This window comes from Furipterus horrens, unplaced genomic scaffold (assembly GCF_987537825.1).
Source record: "Furipterus horrens unplaced genomic scaffold, mFurHor1.1.pri manual_scaffold_1, whole genome shotgun sequence".
Taxonomy (NCBI): Eukaryota; Metazoa; Chordata; class Mammalia; order Chiroptera; family Furipteridae; genus Furipterus; species Furipterus horrens.
Window position 1 is genome coordinate 195,046,334 of NW_028327171.1, and position 15,102 is coordinate 195,061,435.

General features: G+C 39.2%; 1 protein-coding gene across 1 annotated transcript in view; it reads left to right on the top strand.

The window, feature by feature from the left end:
• Positions 1-15,102, top strand: part of ADAM23 (ADAM metallopeptidase domain 23) — a 141,092-nt gene that overhangs the window by 1,096 nt on the left and 124,894 nt on the right. Inside the window, exon 2 of the mRNA XM_090282916.1 lies at positions 306-523. Coding sequence (XP_090139042.1) covers positions 306-523 — 218 coding nt within the window. The remainder of the gene's footprint in view (positions 1-305; positions 524-15,102) is intronic.

Sequence of the window (15,102 nt, forward strand, 5' to 3'; positions counted from 1 at the left end):
ATTCTACCCCCCAACCCATACTTAGAAGTATAGATTTGACATTGATTAGAAATATGCATACAAAACATAAATCCAAATAAACAGTACATTATTGTGTAAGCCTTATTGGCTGTTAACTTATCCAGGCCACTTCTCTGTGGCAGTAACTTGCTTGCCTGTGTGTCCACTTTTTACCTGCTTACAAATAAGAAACTTGTTTTTGCCACTAATGGAAAAAAAATGCATTTTAGTACGTATGTATTTATAGGGTATATATGTGTGTGTTTGTGTATGTTTCTGCCCCCTGCCCCCTTCTCCCCAACCAGCTCCGCATTGGAATGAAACTGCAGAAAAAAAATTGGGAGTCCTGGCAGATGAAGACAACACATTGCAACTGAATAGCAGCAGTAATACCAGTTCCAGCAATGCAATGCAGAAAGAAATCACACTGCCTTCAAGACTGGTATATTATGTCAACCAAGACTCTGAAAGCTCTTACCATATTCTTGACACAAAGGCAAGGCACCAGCAAAAACATAACCAGGTAGGCAGGGAGCAGGGTATGGGAAAGTAGCTGCCACAAAGAGTTACTTTTCATTTGGTCTTCTGCCAGAATTTGACTTCACAAATTTTACTGCAGCATTTTATTAGGAAATCAATATCATGATAGGGGAGAAACTGGAGGGAATTAACCTGGGATCCACTGGAACAGGATTGCTCTTTCTCTTCTCTGACTTTAAACTGGAATTGAAATTTTCTTCATGGCCTTATAAATTTAATAGCTGAAATCTGGTCCCTGTATCTTTCAGGTGCATTGGACACTGAACAATAGTCAAGTGACTGTGTCTATGGTCCTGACTTATATCTGTGAGTTTCATATAAGGGTGCAGTATTCTCCCTCCCGTGATGAAAACTGCTTTCAGTCTGGACAAAGAAGATTGCTAGATGAGGCTCTTTGGCTGCAGATTCCTCTATCAGTCTTTCACTTAGAAATTGAATGTTTAAATTTAAACAACCTCTTTCTTTCTTTAATTGATCAATAAGAAAAAAGTACTTTCTGTTATATATTCAGTAGGTAAACAATTTGACATTTTAAAAGATTATGGGGAATATCAAGAAACCAGTTATATAATAGAATCTGAAGTCTTTTGGTCAGCTAAAGACTTCAGGCTCTACCTGCATTCATTGTGCGTGGTCACTTTACTTTCAGGTTGGTTCAGGAAGTGGCGCTGTTTTTAAAAAGGCATTCAGTGGAGGGTGAAGGTGCTTAATATCCAAAGAGTTTACAGGACCTTTTGTCCTGCTTACTATTCTTAATTTGAGTTAATAATACTTTGGATCCCAAGCAGATTAACACAGGAGCAGAAAATTGAGTCTGTATGTCAAATATTTTACTTTGGACTATCAGGAGCAGAAAATCAAGTCTTTACAGTAAATATTCTAGTTTGGACTATCCTTGTTTAATTGAGAAAAACAACAGTAACTATATAAACATCTAGAACTTTAGAAAAGTATCTGTGGTTTGCGTTATTGTTTGATTAGTTTTCTGAAATGAAGGTAAGTGGTAACTATCTATTTCCATTTTATAAATGGGGAGTTAGAAATTTAAGGCTTTTAGGGAACTTTGCCCAAATTGTGAAACAGCTAATATAAAATTCAAAGGGTGTGAATATTGATTTTTACTTTTTTTTTTTTTAAACCAGTCAGTTTTCCAAGAAAATGCTTCCTTTGTATTGATTATTATTGGGGCAGTTAATTTTGTTTCACAGTATTATGAAGTGGCAGCTACCCACCTTGGCTGAGGTGAAAGGGTCTCTGTTCTTCCAGCCCTTTTCCCATCTGCTCCTATGTAACTTAACAGATTGACTTCTGGATTATGTCTACCCATTTGTCTTGTTGATAGGAAGAGTTGGTTGTGTTATTAAGGAAGAAGAGTCCAAGGCCCTCTTCATGGATGCTTTGAGGCCCATTTTATGACTTTCTTAATCAATGAGACTGCCTATGGTTAAGTGGCAAGTTCTCAGACTCCAGAGCCTTTGCATAATGTACTGGAAGAAGAAATAAAAACTGCCTCAAAGTCTATTTTAAAGAATGTTCAAGTGCCCCTAAGCTGAGATTTGAAAGAAATTTCAGTGGAATTTTTTTATAACTCAGGTGTTGGAGGCTATGAATAACACCTGTCATACAGTCTAACCTTATGTGGTTGCTTTGTTGGTGGGACATAGTTTGACTACAATATCTCTGAGTTTCTATGATAATAAGTTTGTTAAAACTTTATCCACCACTCATGTAGAGGAATAGATTTCTCTATGGAACTCATACCTGCTGTGGAGTGATTCTCCACTTTTCACTCCGTAGGGTGGCTGGCTGGGCTTCTTTTATCTTCAAAAAGTATTTACAAAGAAATTATATTTGAGAGCACTTTTCTTCTTTTCTTATTCGTTTAATTCAACAAACATTTGTTGCACATTTCTATGTACATAGGATGCTACAAATTCAGATAAGAGATAATGGGTACCAGGAGGAACAGGACATGGTCTATTTTCCAGCAGACACAAAAATAAGCTAAGCGGTGTTCTTACATGGTGCGCTCCCTGAGATTTCCCTTTGTGTTCTGGGATTTCACTTTTACTCCTGTTTTTAAGAACCTCTTGAACTAGTGGACAAAAAGAGTTCTGCTTATATCTTAGGATGACTTGCATAATAACAGTGATGGGAGATTGTTGTTAGTTTAGCTGCTTTACAACTACTTCAGTAAGAGAAAGTGTAGAATTTCATGATTTTTGGTTTTAATACCTGTGTAGTTTGTACCTCTTTTCCTCCCTGATTTCATTGCACTCAAGCACATTTTAATGAATGCTGAGAAATGCTGAATCACTGTGCTAGTCTCCTGGATTCTCCAAGTTTGGGGGTAGAGGTGGAGAGGGAAAGTCCCAGATATAGTTTGCAAGGCAGATTTTCATATTTATTTCATAAAATAGTCAGTGTTGATTAGGCCTTATTACTTTACATAGGTGAAAGTTAAAATGTTTAACTCTTTCAAAATTGGTGGGTTCAAGAGCAGATGGTACAAAGCATCTCTAATACCAGTACTTTTTGAAAACCTTGAAGTTTTCCTTGTGGAATTGTTAACAGTGAATGTTACAGTTACACCTTGGTTCTTGAGTCGGCTAAGAAAGAATTCAGTACCAGGAACTCTAATGCAAGAGAAAGTTTATTTAGGAAGTCACAAAGGTTGAAGGAGTGAGCCAACTGGGCTGTGTGGACTCAGGAAACAAGTTATAGAGGCAGAAGAAAGGCCCTTGGAGCTTAGGAGAAAGAAAACAAAGGTACATACCTGAGAAAGAAGGCATGGGCATGCTCTAGAGGCAGAGAGAGATCACACGCATGCTAGTGCCCAGTCTGGGCCCTTTGTCTTAATGTTTTTTTTTTGTTTTTTTTTTAATCTATTTTCCAAAGGTAGGGATTTTAGGAGAGGGTCTTATTAGAATATCCATCAGCTTCCCAGGTTTGCTTTTTCAGGGTCATGGTCTCTACTGATGGCTCAGCGCTAGGATACTGTTGGTCTTGATGTCAGCCACAGTGTTGCTTCATCTGGTTTTGCTGCTCTTCTGGGCCTGGAGCTGAAACACAACTCAGGCCTAGGTGTTATCTGTCATTTGACCACAGTTCTGTCATTGTGGTCAACAGACCCAAGGTTTTGTTCTTAAGATCATTTGATGTTGATTAGCACCTCATTGTCCTGAGGGCTTAGTGCTTAAGGAAGTGGTCTTGCAAGGGCTTGCAGAGGAGTCCTTTGAGGTTATCCTCTGATCCCTTTGTCCTTTGTTCCTCCTCTAAGGGGCTGTAAACCGCATGACCATCAATATGCTAGAGGAGGAATGGTCACCCGCGGGGCAAGGTTCTAGCCAATAATAGTTGTTTTCTCTAGTTTTGCCCATTGCTAGGCACCTAGGACTTTTGGACCCGGTGATATTTATGCTTGGCCTATTGTTCCTGCTCTGCTCATGCCTGTCTAACTACCCACTCTACCAGAATCTTTTTATCTCCATATAGAATGATGGATGACTTGTTGCCCAAACTATGCCATTGTTTAAGAGTGAAAGAGGGCACACTTAATTATTATGCCAGGACAATAGGCATAAACCAAGATGGTTCAGAGCAGATGGGAAATATGGTCACTTCAGAAATAAACAGTTTTTGGTGCTTATTCAAATTCAAGTTTCTTCGTAGTTTATTTTATTTTATGATGATTTATTATAAACCTTTTCTTACTAGCTAGGATATCAGTTTACCACTATGTAGAAGTATTAGGGTCTGAAATGGAAAAATTTAGTTTGCTTTGTTACTAAGACATATCTTGTTCATTTGTAGATACTTTAACAAGTATAATGGAATTTTGTGATTACTAAACATAAGCATTTTATTAACCACTAATGCAATATATTAATAAAATGGACCATACATTTAAAAAGAGAGAAAAACTATTTAGATCCATTTATTCGTTCATTTAGTCAATCCGAGGTGATTCTTTGAGGTCTGTTCCTAAGAAAGTTAACGTATCTGTGGGGGAAGAAAAATAAATTTTTCTCTCTCTTACTAGGTTCTTGGCTGAGACACATCCTGTGTTAAAAAACAGGTTAATAGGAGAAAAACAAACAAATTTAATAACATGTAGACCTCCTGTGTGCATAAGAGATGCCCCAAAAAGACGAGTGACTCTTTGAAATGGTCCATGTCATCACTTTAAATAATACCTTCAGCTAAAGACAAAAGGTGTTGCTGGTAGGGAGCCAATTCTGCATTGTGTAGGGACAACACAGTAAACAAGATTAAGGTTGTAATGCAGATTTCAGTATCTGCCTTCTCCTTTGATAAAAGTTTCTAGAAAATTCAGTCCTCTTTCGAGGCACCCTTACCCATGGAGATTTCTTATAAATGTAAATGTAAATTTCTCTTACAAAAGGGTAACTTCTACTTGGTTTTTCAGAGCTTCTCTTGTGTTTGCTGATTCTTAAAAGTAATTGGTCAAAAATAATCCTCATGCCAAAGAGGCATGGTTTGGGATGATATATTCTGCTCCAGTTCAGACCTTTTCCTGAAACTTCCCTTGAGTTAAAATTACTTTCTTTGTATCCCACTGTCTTAGGATTCTTTTCTCTTCCAGGTGAGAAGAGATAGATGAGGCACATTGTGCATAGCACAAGGGCTGGGAAGATGAACTTGACTTTAGTCAGCCTGCTTATGCTCAGTCTTTTGTTACCTATCTGAGGTGGAGCTGGTGTTTGAGTTAAGAATATGCAGACTATGGACAACTGAATGAGGGACCACAAGCCCCTGGTAGGCAGGTAGTTCCCTCAGCATCTGAACTCCCACTTTGGGGAAGTGAAACTTGTGGGGTCTTTTGATTGAAGGCTCAGTTTTAGTACACTCACACAATATTCAAAGATGTATTACAGATCCCCAAAGTAGGTGGGAGAAGGGAAGTCCTCTGTCCCAGGTCACGAGTGATTAGAAGACAGAGGGCAGGGTAGTAAGCCCCTATAACTAATGCAGTGGTTGGGCCGAGGTCACTACCTGTTCTCAGGTTTAATTCTAAGGGACGATTTTAAAAGATGTAAAAGCAAAGTGAGAATTTATGGAAAGAATCCTAGTCCTTATCTAAATGTTCAGACCGTGGATGTGAGCAAAGTTATACTGTAAAATGTCTATGCAGCAACTCAGAAAAACAAAAGTAAGTTTTTTTCCTCATCACTCCTAGTCCCCAACACTCCAGGCTGAAGAGAAGGAAGAGAGATGTTTAAGTGAATTTAGATCATGATGATTATTATTACTTCTTACTCTACTTCAGAACAAGGCCAGTTCCACATTTCCTGACCATCCAGAAACCAACTTCTCCATTGTTCTTGGTCTGGGACAGCAGAGAGAGATACAGGGTCCTTTCTCAGCATTGGCAGTGATGACTATTAGGTTATGTGACAATACAAGTTTTTGTAGTGGCTTCAATAGCCTTATGAAATTTTTGAGGTCTTTCTAAACATTCAGTATATAGAATTTGAGCTTGCAATGGTTTACTAGTAATGTCTATCTGTTGAGTGACCCAAAGATTAAACACTCATATGTGAGAGTGCATTGCTTTCTGTGCAATTTTATGTTAAAATCAAATTGAATGCCTGGCTGCTGTGGCTCAGTGGATTGAGCGTCGGCCTGCGATCCAAGTGTCGCTGGTTCGATTCCTGGTCAGGGCACATGACTAGGTTGCATGTCAGGTCCCCAGTTGGGGGTGTGAGTGAGAGGCAACCACACAGTGATGTTTCTCTCCCCCTCTTTCTCCTTTCCCCTCTCTCTAAAAATAAATAAATAAATAAACAAATAATTTTAAAAAATCAAATTGACATTCAAAAGAGTAACATTCAAGTTGCTCTTAAGCATTTTTGGCACTGTGACAGATCAGTAGAAGAGATAACTTTGGTTGAGTTTTTAGCACTGCATGTATCACACCTACTGTATGTGAACCTTACCTATTAGATTATTCCTATAACTGACACCCACCATGAATATGGCTAACCAAGAGCTGACCAGGTAGTAGTTTTTGTCATTGCTATGGGTTAATGCTCAACGGTAGAGCAAGAGATGTCCACTCATATAGTATCTAGTAAATCAGATTTATAGCTGTTAATGGTTAAGTTCTGTTTGGTTCAGCAAACATTTATGGAATACGTGTTCTGAATCAGGCTACATGCTGGACTCTGATAAAAGTGAATGAAAAGTAACACTCAGTCCCTATTTTTGCTCATAGCTTGATGGGCGTTAGAAGAAACAAGGGAGCTGGTTGTATGCAGTTCATGGCAGTGCAGTTGCTAGCTGTAAGACTAAAAGCCTGTGGGGACCCAGGAAAGTCAAAGAAAACCTCTTAGAGGAAAAAACAATTGAGCTGGCTCTCATGAGCAATTAGGAGGTAAGTTTTTGGGAGAGGGCTACCCACAGGGAGGCAGTAGGGAGTTCGGAAGGTGAGAGTGAAAAAGAAGCTCAAGTGTGGGAAATTTAAAAGAATTGGACATTAGTGTTTCATTTGTAGTCAATTAAAAAAAAAAACTCCTCTGGAAATCCAATAGCATACATGTTTATAGATGTAGCAGTTGAGATTCATAGTTAGTGTCTTCTAAAAGGACAAACAGCTAGTAAGTGGCAGACAGAATCAGAGATTTGAACCCAGGTCTTATCTTGGCCAAAACTCATGCTACAGAGAGAATTGGGTGTGTTGAGAGTGGCATATAGTGAATATGAAAGGCTGTGAAGAGATAAGGGGTTTGGATTTATTCCCCATCAAATTGTTAAGTCCTGGTCCTGTGAAGTCAGGAGGTAAGCACATTGTTGATTGAGCATTGATTGATTGGCAATTCTGAGGCTCCTCAGGGAGTTTATCTTATAGTGGGAGGAGACAGACCATAAACACAACAAGAACAACAACAACACAAAGATTTCGGGTATTGACAAGTGCTGGAAGAAGATAAAAGAGCAATATGGTAGAGAATGGTGGGTGGGATGATTTCTTTTGAAGATGATCTTGGGTGGAAGTAACCCCTCTACTGCCCTTCCTTTTTAAATGGGGTGGACATGAGCACTTTACCTCAGTCCCCTCCACCCCTTGTTGCCTAACACTCACCATTCTTCATTTTTGTTACTTGCTTAGTTCTCTAGGCATTTGAATTTGGACCTTAGTCTGATTCTTCTTTCCCAAGAGTCTGGGCCATTTTTGACCATCTCACCCTGGACTGATTTGACTCCCATTGTGCTTTCCAGCAGTCCCAAGCTGAGCTGTGCTATTGAAAGTTTTGCTTCAGCCCTGGCCAAGTGGTTCAGTTGGTTGGAGTGTCATCCTCTACACCAAAAGATCAAGGGTTCAATCCCCGGTCAGGCACAGACCTATGTTGAGGGTTCGATCAGGAGGAAACTGATCAATGTCTCTCTCTGACTCTCTCTGTCTCTCTCTTCTTTTCTCTCTAATATCAATAAAACATATCCTTAGGTGAGGATTAAAAAAAAAGTCTTGCTTCAGTGTGTAATCCTTCATAATGTTTTCCATTTTCTGCTCATGGGTTGACTCCTTCCTGCTAACTTCGTGACTACTAGTGTCATTCTGACTTCACTTATGCTCTGGTTTTGTTAACAGATTAGGCCACTGTCTTCTTGACAGTCAGTCAAAAAAAAAAGATCCAGGAGCATTTACTTGCCTGATGGCGGTGCCCAGGGCGGGTGGCATGAGTGCTCAGAGGGTAGTCAGGCAGGGAGAGAGCTGCCCTTTCTGCCCTGCTCCTTTTTCCCAGTGTACCGCTGTTTTCCTAGCCATCGAAGAGTGAACCTTTGGGGTCATCTTTGGTTCTTTTCTCTCCTTCATCTTCTGTCTATAAATAGTCACTTATGACGTCTTGACGTTTCTCCCTTGTATCCATCCCTCCTTCTCTCTGTATTGTGTTCTTGTCATTGCCTCTTGCCTCTCCCTCTGTCAACCCATCAGTCCCACTGCTGACAGATTAATGTTCACGGAACACTTATTTCTCACGTGGCTGCCTTTATCCTCATGCAACAAGCATAATTTGAGCTGGGTGAATTTTACTTGTGAAGCAAAGGAGAGAGACTGTGAAACACTCTGGGAGAGCGGTCGCTCCCCTTTGTATATCACATATTTGCTGTTTTGTTCTCCTTTGAGCATTTTCCCAGGCCTGTTTACCCAAAGGTCAGTTCATGGCAGGAGATAATTTTGTCTGGTGATTCCATTCATTTCTGTCCAAACTCTGGGACCAGTTATGAAATCCCTTGTGATCAGTGGTAACAACCTAGTCTGTCAGTAATATGTGCTTAGGCTTTTGTTTTAGGTTCAAATACTGGTAAATGCCTGCTTCAGAAGATCCTGTCATCTCCATCTTTAAGACCTGAGTAATTAATTGCTCCTAGAATATGTTTGCTGAGTGATAATATTTTATTCCTCTCAAAAATGTACATAATCATAAGGCTTTATTCACACAAAGTATTTAATTCACAAGTGACGTGGGTGCCCTTTAACCTTATAAAAGACTCATTCATTCATATAATTCACTCATTAAGAATCCACCAAGCATGTAATTTTTGCAGTTTTTCAAAGGAGTCTTTGTGTTTAGAATTTATATAAATTCAGAATAATTTTAAATCTAATGATAGGAATTCTATTAGAAAAGAATAGATCCAGTTATGTTTTACTCAGAATAGTGAGTGAAAAAAATCATGTTCATTCACAGGGTAAAGTGCTTGCTTTTTCTAGAGGAATGTGAGAGGTGCATTCTCCGGGCACTGGTCTGGGACAGAGCCAAACCTGTGAATTGGTTTGATGCTCCAGATAAGGTTTTGTTATGTAGGTGTTCTCTCTGGCTGCAGAGTAGACAGAGGCTACTTTTCATTTGGAGAATTACAAATTAATGAATTAGAGAACCTTCTGTTTTATTATGAAATATATTTATCTGTTAACAAGGTCTACCTTAATGTAAAATGCTCTCTAAGCTTTCTATTTAGACATGAAAAGGATGGAAATTAAAATAATATCCTCTATTGATAGATACCAATTACAGAGAGTTAAGTCCAAACAAACCAGTGAACAGAATTGTAAATAGGGCCCTATAGTAAATGACTATTGCTCTTTAGCTTTGAGCTATCATCATATAGTTGGGGACATCCACCTTCTTCTTATCTACATGGCACTGTCTACTTGCAGGAGTCATCCTGGCACATTAAAAATATTACTTTATTTATTTTTAGAGAGAGGGGAAGGGAGGGAGAAAGAGAGGGAGAGAAACATTGATGTGAGAGAGAAACATTGATTGGTTGCCTCTCTTACCTGCTCCCCGACTGGGGACCTAGCCTGCAACCTAGGCATGTGCCCTGACTGGGAATTGAACCTGCAACCTTCACCCCAACGACCAGAGCCACACTGGTCAGGGTCATCCTGGCACATTTTTAATCCTAGGATGGGAGTGGGAACAAGATAATCATTCTTCTGCCCTCAATGGGACTGAAGATTTATTGTAGAAGTCCAATCTAAACATGCCGAGAGACATGTCATAAACATTCCAGAGCCATGAAGAAATAGATTTTTGAGTATCTGCTGATGTCTAATATCTGTTTTAGTGCCTCCTTTTCCTTAGTGTGGACATTCAGTAATTTGTTGTATCTGGCTGTACTCTGGATCACTTAATTGGATACTTTGTACCATCTTTTAATTGTAAACAGGCCTGCTAATATCATATAATCTCAAAGTTAATAGTTGTATTGCAGATGGGCTCCATTAATGATGTAAACCAAACCAATCAACACTTAAGGGCGTGCCCGTCCTCCTGTTTCCTTGTTCTTGACTTTTTCAGCTAGGTTGAATGCATTACATCAACTTGTAATTCCCTCTGCAATATGCTGGTAATAACAAATATAACATATTGCTTTTGCAGTGAACCTAAACTGTTTTATCAAGAAATTTTCATATCTATAATCATGCAACATCCTCAAAGCAATAAAACAAGTTTAGTTATTAGATGATTATTATTAACATGTTCTAGATGAGAAAACTAAGTCCAAAGAGGTCAGGTCCGTTGGCCTGAGTCCCGTGAATTATTGGCATGACCAGAACGACCAGAACCTTGGTCTGTAGACTTCCAGTTTCTTGTTCTTTTAACATGCCACATCTAGTGAAAGTTTATGTCCCTTTAGACATCTTTTCTCTCAATGATAAGGACCTAGGAACTAATTACACCATGAGTACACACCACCCCTTGCCTTCCTCTGCAACTGGTTGGTTGGTTTTGTTTTCTTTTTTTCTAAAGGAGTACTCCAGATAAATAATCTTGTCTAAAATGCTGACATTTTTACAATACTTTGCATACTTGCTTACCTTATCTTGTTAATCTTCCTTAACTTTCTTTTCTTCTATCAGATTCCCCATCTTCCTTTTTTACTGAAGAAGGGAGTTCACACTTTGTGTTATCAAATTCTTAGTCAGACATTTGACTAGTCTAATTTTCTTTTCTTTTTTTTTCTTTATAAAAATATTCTCTAATATAGGCTTCTGCAGCCTGAAGAAATAGGTCTTCAAAACAAGCTGCATTTAATAAGAAGGAACTGGTTAACTTACCCTCTGTTTTTTACTAACACCCAATTTCAACTTTTTGTCAGCATGCAATAACCAGTGTTCCTACACAGACATGCTATTATTTCAGTGTGAAGCAGAGACATTGGCATTTTAATGATGCCATATAGGCATTTACTTGTGGGATAAATATGATTTGTACTAAGCTGTTTCAAATGTCAGATATTCTTTGGCTTCTCTTGCTAACCATTTGCCACATAGTGGGGAAGAGTGGTGGAGGAGTTGGGTTGGGACTTGACAGATCTAATACCAGCTGTTTAGACGTGGGCAAGCTACCGAGCCTTTCTAAGCTCCAGCTTTCTCATCGATAATGTGGACATAATAATAGTGCCCGCCCCAGGGCTGTGCCTGACTTGTAAAGTGCTTGGCACGGAACTTGGCATATAGGAAGTACTCAGGAATATTACCTATTTATTACTGACTAGAAGCCTGGGGAATGTAAGTTGTGAATTGCTCTTTTAGGAATAAAGGATTGTTTTATTAAAAAGGAAGGTGGGGGGGGAGAGATAATAAAAGGGAAACTTCTATATGAAAAAAAGGTGGGTTTGGAAGCAATTGTGAGGATGTTGTGGGGAGGTGGGAACTCTCAGGTCTTCCTGATTTCATGGCTGCAGATGAATGGATCGCTTCACCTCTGATGGGAGCGGAGTAAACGCTTGAGGATGTCGTGAGATGTTTTAGGGGCTGCAGTCCTGTAAACCAAGTGGGGGCAGTAGTCTGTAAACCTGGTATTTGTACTCCAGGGGATTATTGGAGTTTTCCCTAAACCTTTGCCAGTAATCAGGGCTCTCCAGGGCAGACTTGGAATGGGGCATCTTGGGGAGTTGTAAGGTAAACTGTGTTCTTTGTGGAGCTAATTGCTATGGTGGGCACAGTGTGTCACCAAATACTGTAAACAGCATATATTCATATAATTTCCTTAAGAAATGTCCCACCTCTCTTCTTTCTCCAGGACAATTCCCCCAAAATAACCAAACCTAAGAGACACTTTCATCTGCCTGTTGATAGTTTTCTGGCTTTGGAATGTAATGTAACAGTTATAAAACTGTGACAATTAGAATAGTATATAGAACTCCTGACCTGGGAGGGTGAAAATATCAGAAATAAAAGTCTATTTTTATTTACACACTGGGGTATTATTGAACATGCCATGACGGGAAAGGAAACTTTTGGGCATTGCATCTTCACTGCCCTAACCGAGAAGAGTTTCTATGTACACTGATTCCCTTTCTTTTGTAAATTATGGCTAAAAACAGCGAACTCTATGAGTGAACTCAGTTCATTACCTTGTTAATTACTGGGGTCTGCCCTGTGCCATGCAATGAACCTTTATCTCGGTAGAATGTTCAGACGGCAGTTACAGGGATTTATCCCTGTTGGGCAGCATAAACACAATTGCTCATGCCCTGCAGAACCAGTGGGACGTTGGGATGCTGCTGCCTTGTTATTTTTGGCTTTGCAATGTTGAGTAAAACATTTTGTTTTTGTGAAAATAACTATTATTCTCTTTTGATGAACAATAACTATATTTTCCCTTTATCCTTTTATTTGGGGCATTAATCCTTTTAAGACCTACTGATTCATTTTGGGATTAGTATCCAAACAGTATATTTATAAACTATCCTGGTTACCTGTCAGATCTTAAGTCACTTTTCCATTTTTGTTTTCTAGAGTTCTTGAATGTCCCTGACATGTTTTAACACCCTAATGTGTTAAAAGTTCTGAACTTGTTATTTTTTTTTAAGAAACACTTGTTTGTGATGTAACATTTGAGGAACTTAGTTTCTTCACCGAGAGCATAATCTCTTCCTTGATACCCAGACTCCATATCCAATTATTTATCTTGTATCTCCACTTGGATATCTAAAAGGCAACCCAAACCTATTAGGCCCAAAACAGAACTCTTTTCTCTAACATCTCTTATTCCCAACCTGCCCCTCCCACATTCTTCCGCCTCTGAGTAAATGGGAGATCATGGGCCAAGAATCTTTACCCTTTTCTTTATTTTAAATGCTACTTCAAATCTTGTGGGTTTTTGCTTCAGTGCTACCTGGAATCCAACTATTTCTCACTGTCTCCATTGCTGCCAACCCGTGTAATCCACCATTACTTCTCCCTGATATTATTATATCTTCCCATCTCTTGTCCCTGCTTCTGTCCTGCCCCTGTCACTCTGGCTCCAGTCCTTTATACACACACCAGGCAGAGTGATCTATTTATGTGCTAATTTGGATCATGTCACTCCTCAGCTCAATACCCCATATCACACTCAATGACTTTTTCCCTCTTAGTCACCATGTGGTCACTGATGAAAATTAAACCATATCACAGTTTTTATTTCCATGAAGAGCAGTGCTTTCTTACCCCTTGGAAGCTGGGGATATTGCTTGAGGCCAAAGAAGAGATGCTTCATAGTGGTGATGGGTCTTCACAGAATTTTTGAAAGGGGGTTCTTAATGTCAGAGCTGAAAGAAACAAATTGTACTACAACTATTGGGCCTCATGGGGAGAGGGTGGTCACAGAAAGGTGGGTATAAGCTGAGGTTCAGAAAAGAAAATTCTCAAAAGGAGTAACTGGACAAATTTTGCTGGAAGCTGAGATTTACCAGTGGTTAGATGAACAAAACAGAGAATAATGTTTAAGAGAAAAAAGGAAGAACAGTTCAGTTTTTGCATGTGTACATTTTTTGTGGTAAAATAGATATATCTCATAAAATTTACCATTTTAACCATTCAAGTATACCTTCTTGTGGTATTAAGTATATTCACATTATTGTGTAACCATCACCACCATCCATCCAGAGAGTTTTCATCTTTTCCAACTGAAACTGTTCTCATTAAATACCAATTCCACACTCCCCTGCTCTGCGGCCTCTGGCAACTACCATTCTACTTCTTGTCTCTGTGAATTTGACTAGCTAGGTACCTCATGCAAGTAGAATTATATAATATTGGGCTTTTGTGACTGGCTTATTTTACTTAGCATAATGTCCTCAAGGTTCATTCATGTTGTAGGATGGATCAACATTTCCTTCCTTTTTAAGGCTGAATAATATTCCATTGTATGTATGTATCACATTTTGTTTAGCCATTCCTCCCTTGATGGGTACGTGGGTGGTCCCATATTTTGGCTATTGTCAGTAATGCTTCTATGAACACGAATGTGCAAATATATCTGTTTAAGGCCCTACTAACAATTCTCTTGGGTATACAGTATATCCAGAAGTGGAATTGCTGGATCATGTGGTAATTCTGTTTTTAATGTTTTGAGGAGTCACCAAAACATTTTCCATTGCTGTTGCATTATTTTACATGCCCACCAGCAGCGCACAAAGTTTCCAATTTCTCTACATTCTTGTCAACACTTGTTTCTTTTCCTTACCTTCCTTCCCTCCTTCTTTACTTTCTCTCTCTCTTTTTTTCTTTTCTTTTCAACAGCCATCCTAATAGATGTGAAATGGTATCTCATTGTGTTTTTTTTTTACATAAAATTTGTTTTTTCTATTACAGTTGTCCCAGTTTTTCCCCTCATTGCTCTCTGCTGCCCCACCCACGTCCCCCCTCTCCCAGTCAATCCACACCCCGTTGTCCATGTCCATGGGTCATTTATACCAGTTCCTTGACTAGATCCTTCCCCTTCTTTCCCGCATTTACCCCCTGCCCCCTCTCCTCTGGTCACTGACAGTCTGTTCCTTGTTTCCATGTCTCTGGTTCTATTTTGCTCCTTTGTGTTGTTCATTAGTTCTTGTATTAGGTGAGATGATATGGTATTTGTCTTTTGCTGCCTGGCTTATTTCACCAAGCATAATACTCTCCAGTTCTATCCACATTGTCATAAAAGGTAGAAGTTCCTTCTTTCTTTCTGCTGCATAGTATTCCATTGTGTAGATGTACCACAGTTTTTTGATCCACTCATCTACAGATGGGCACTCAGGCTGTTTCCAGCACTTGGCTAT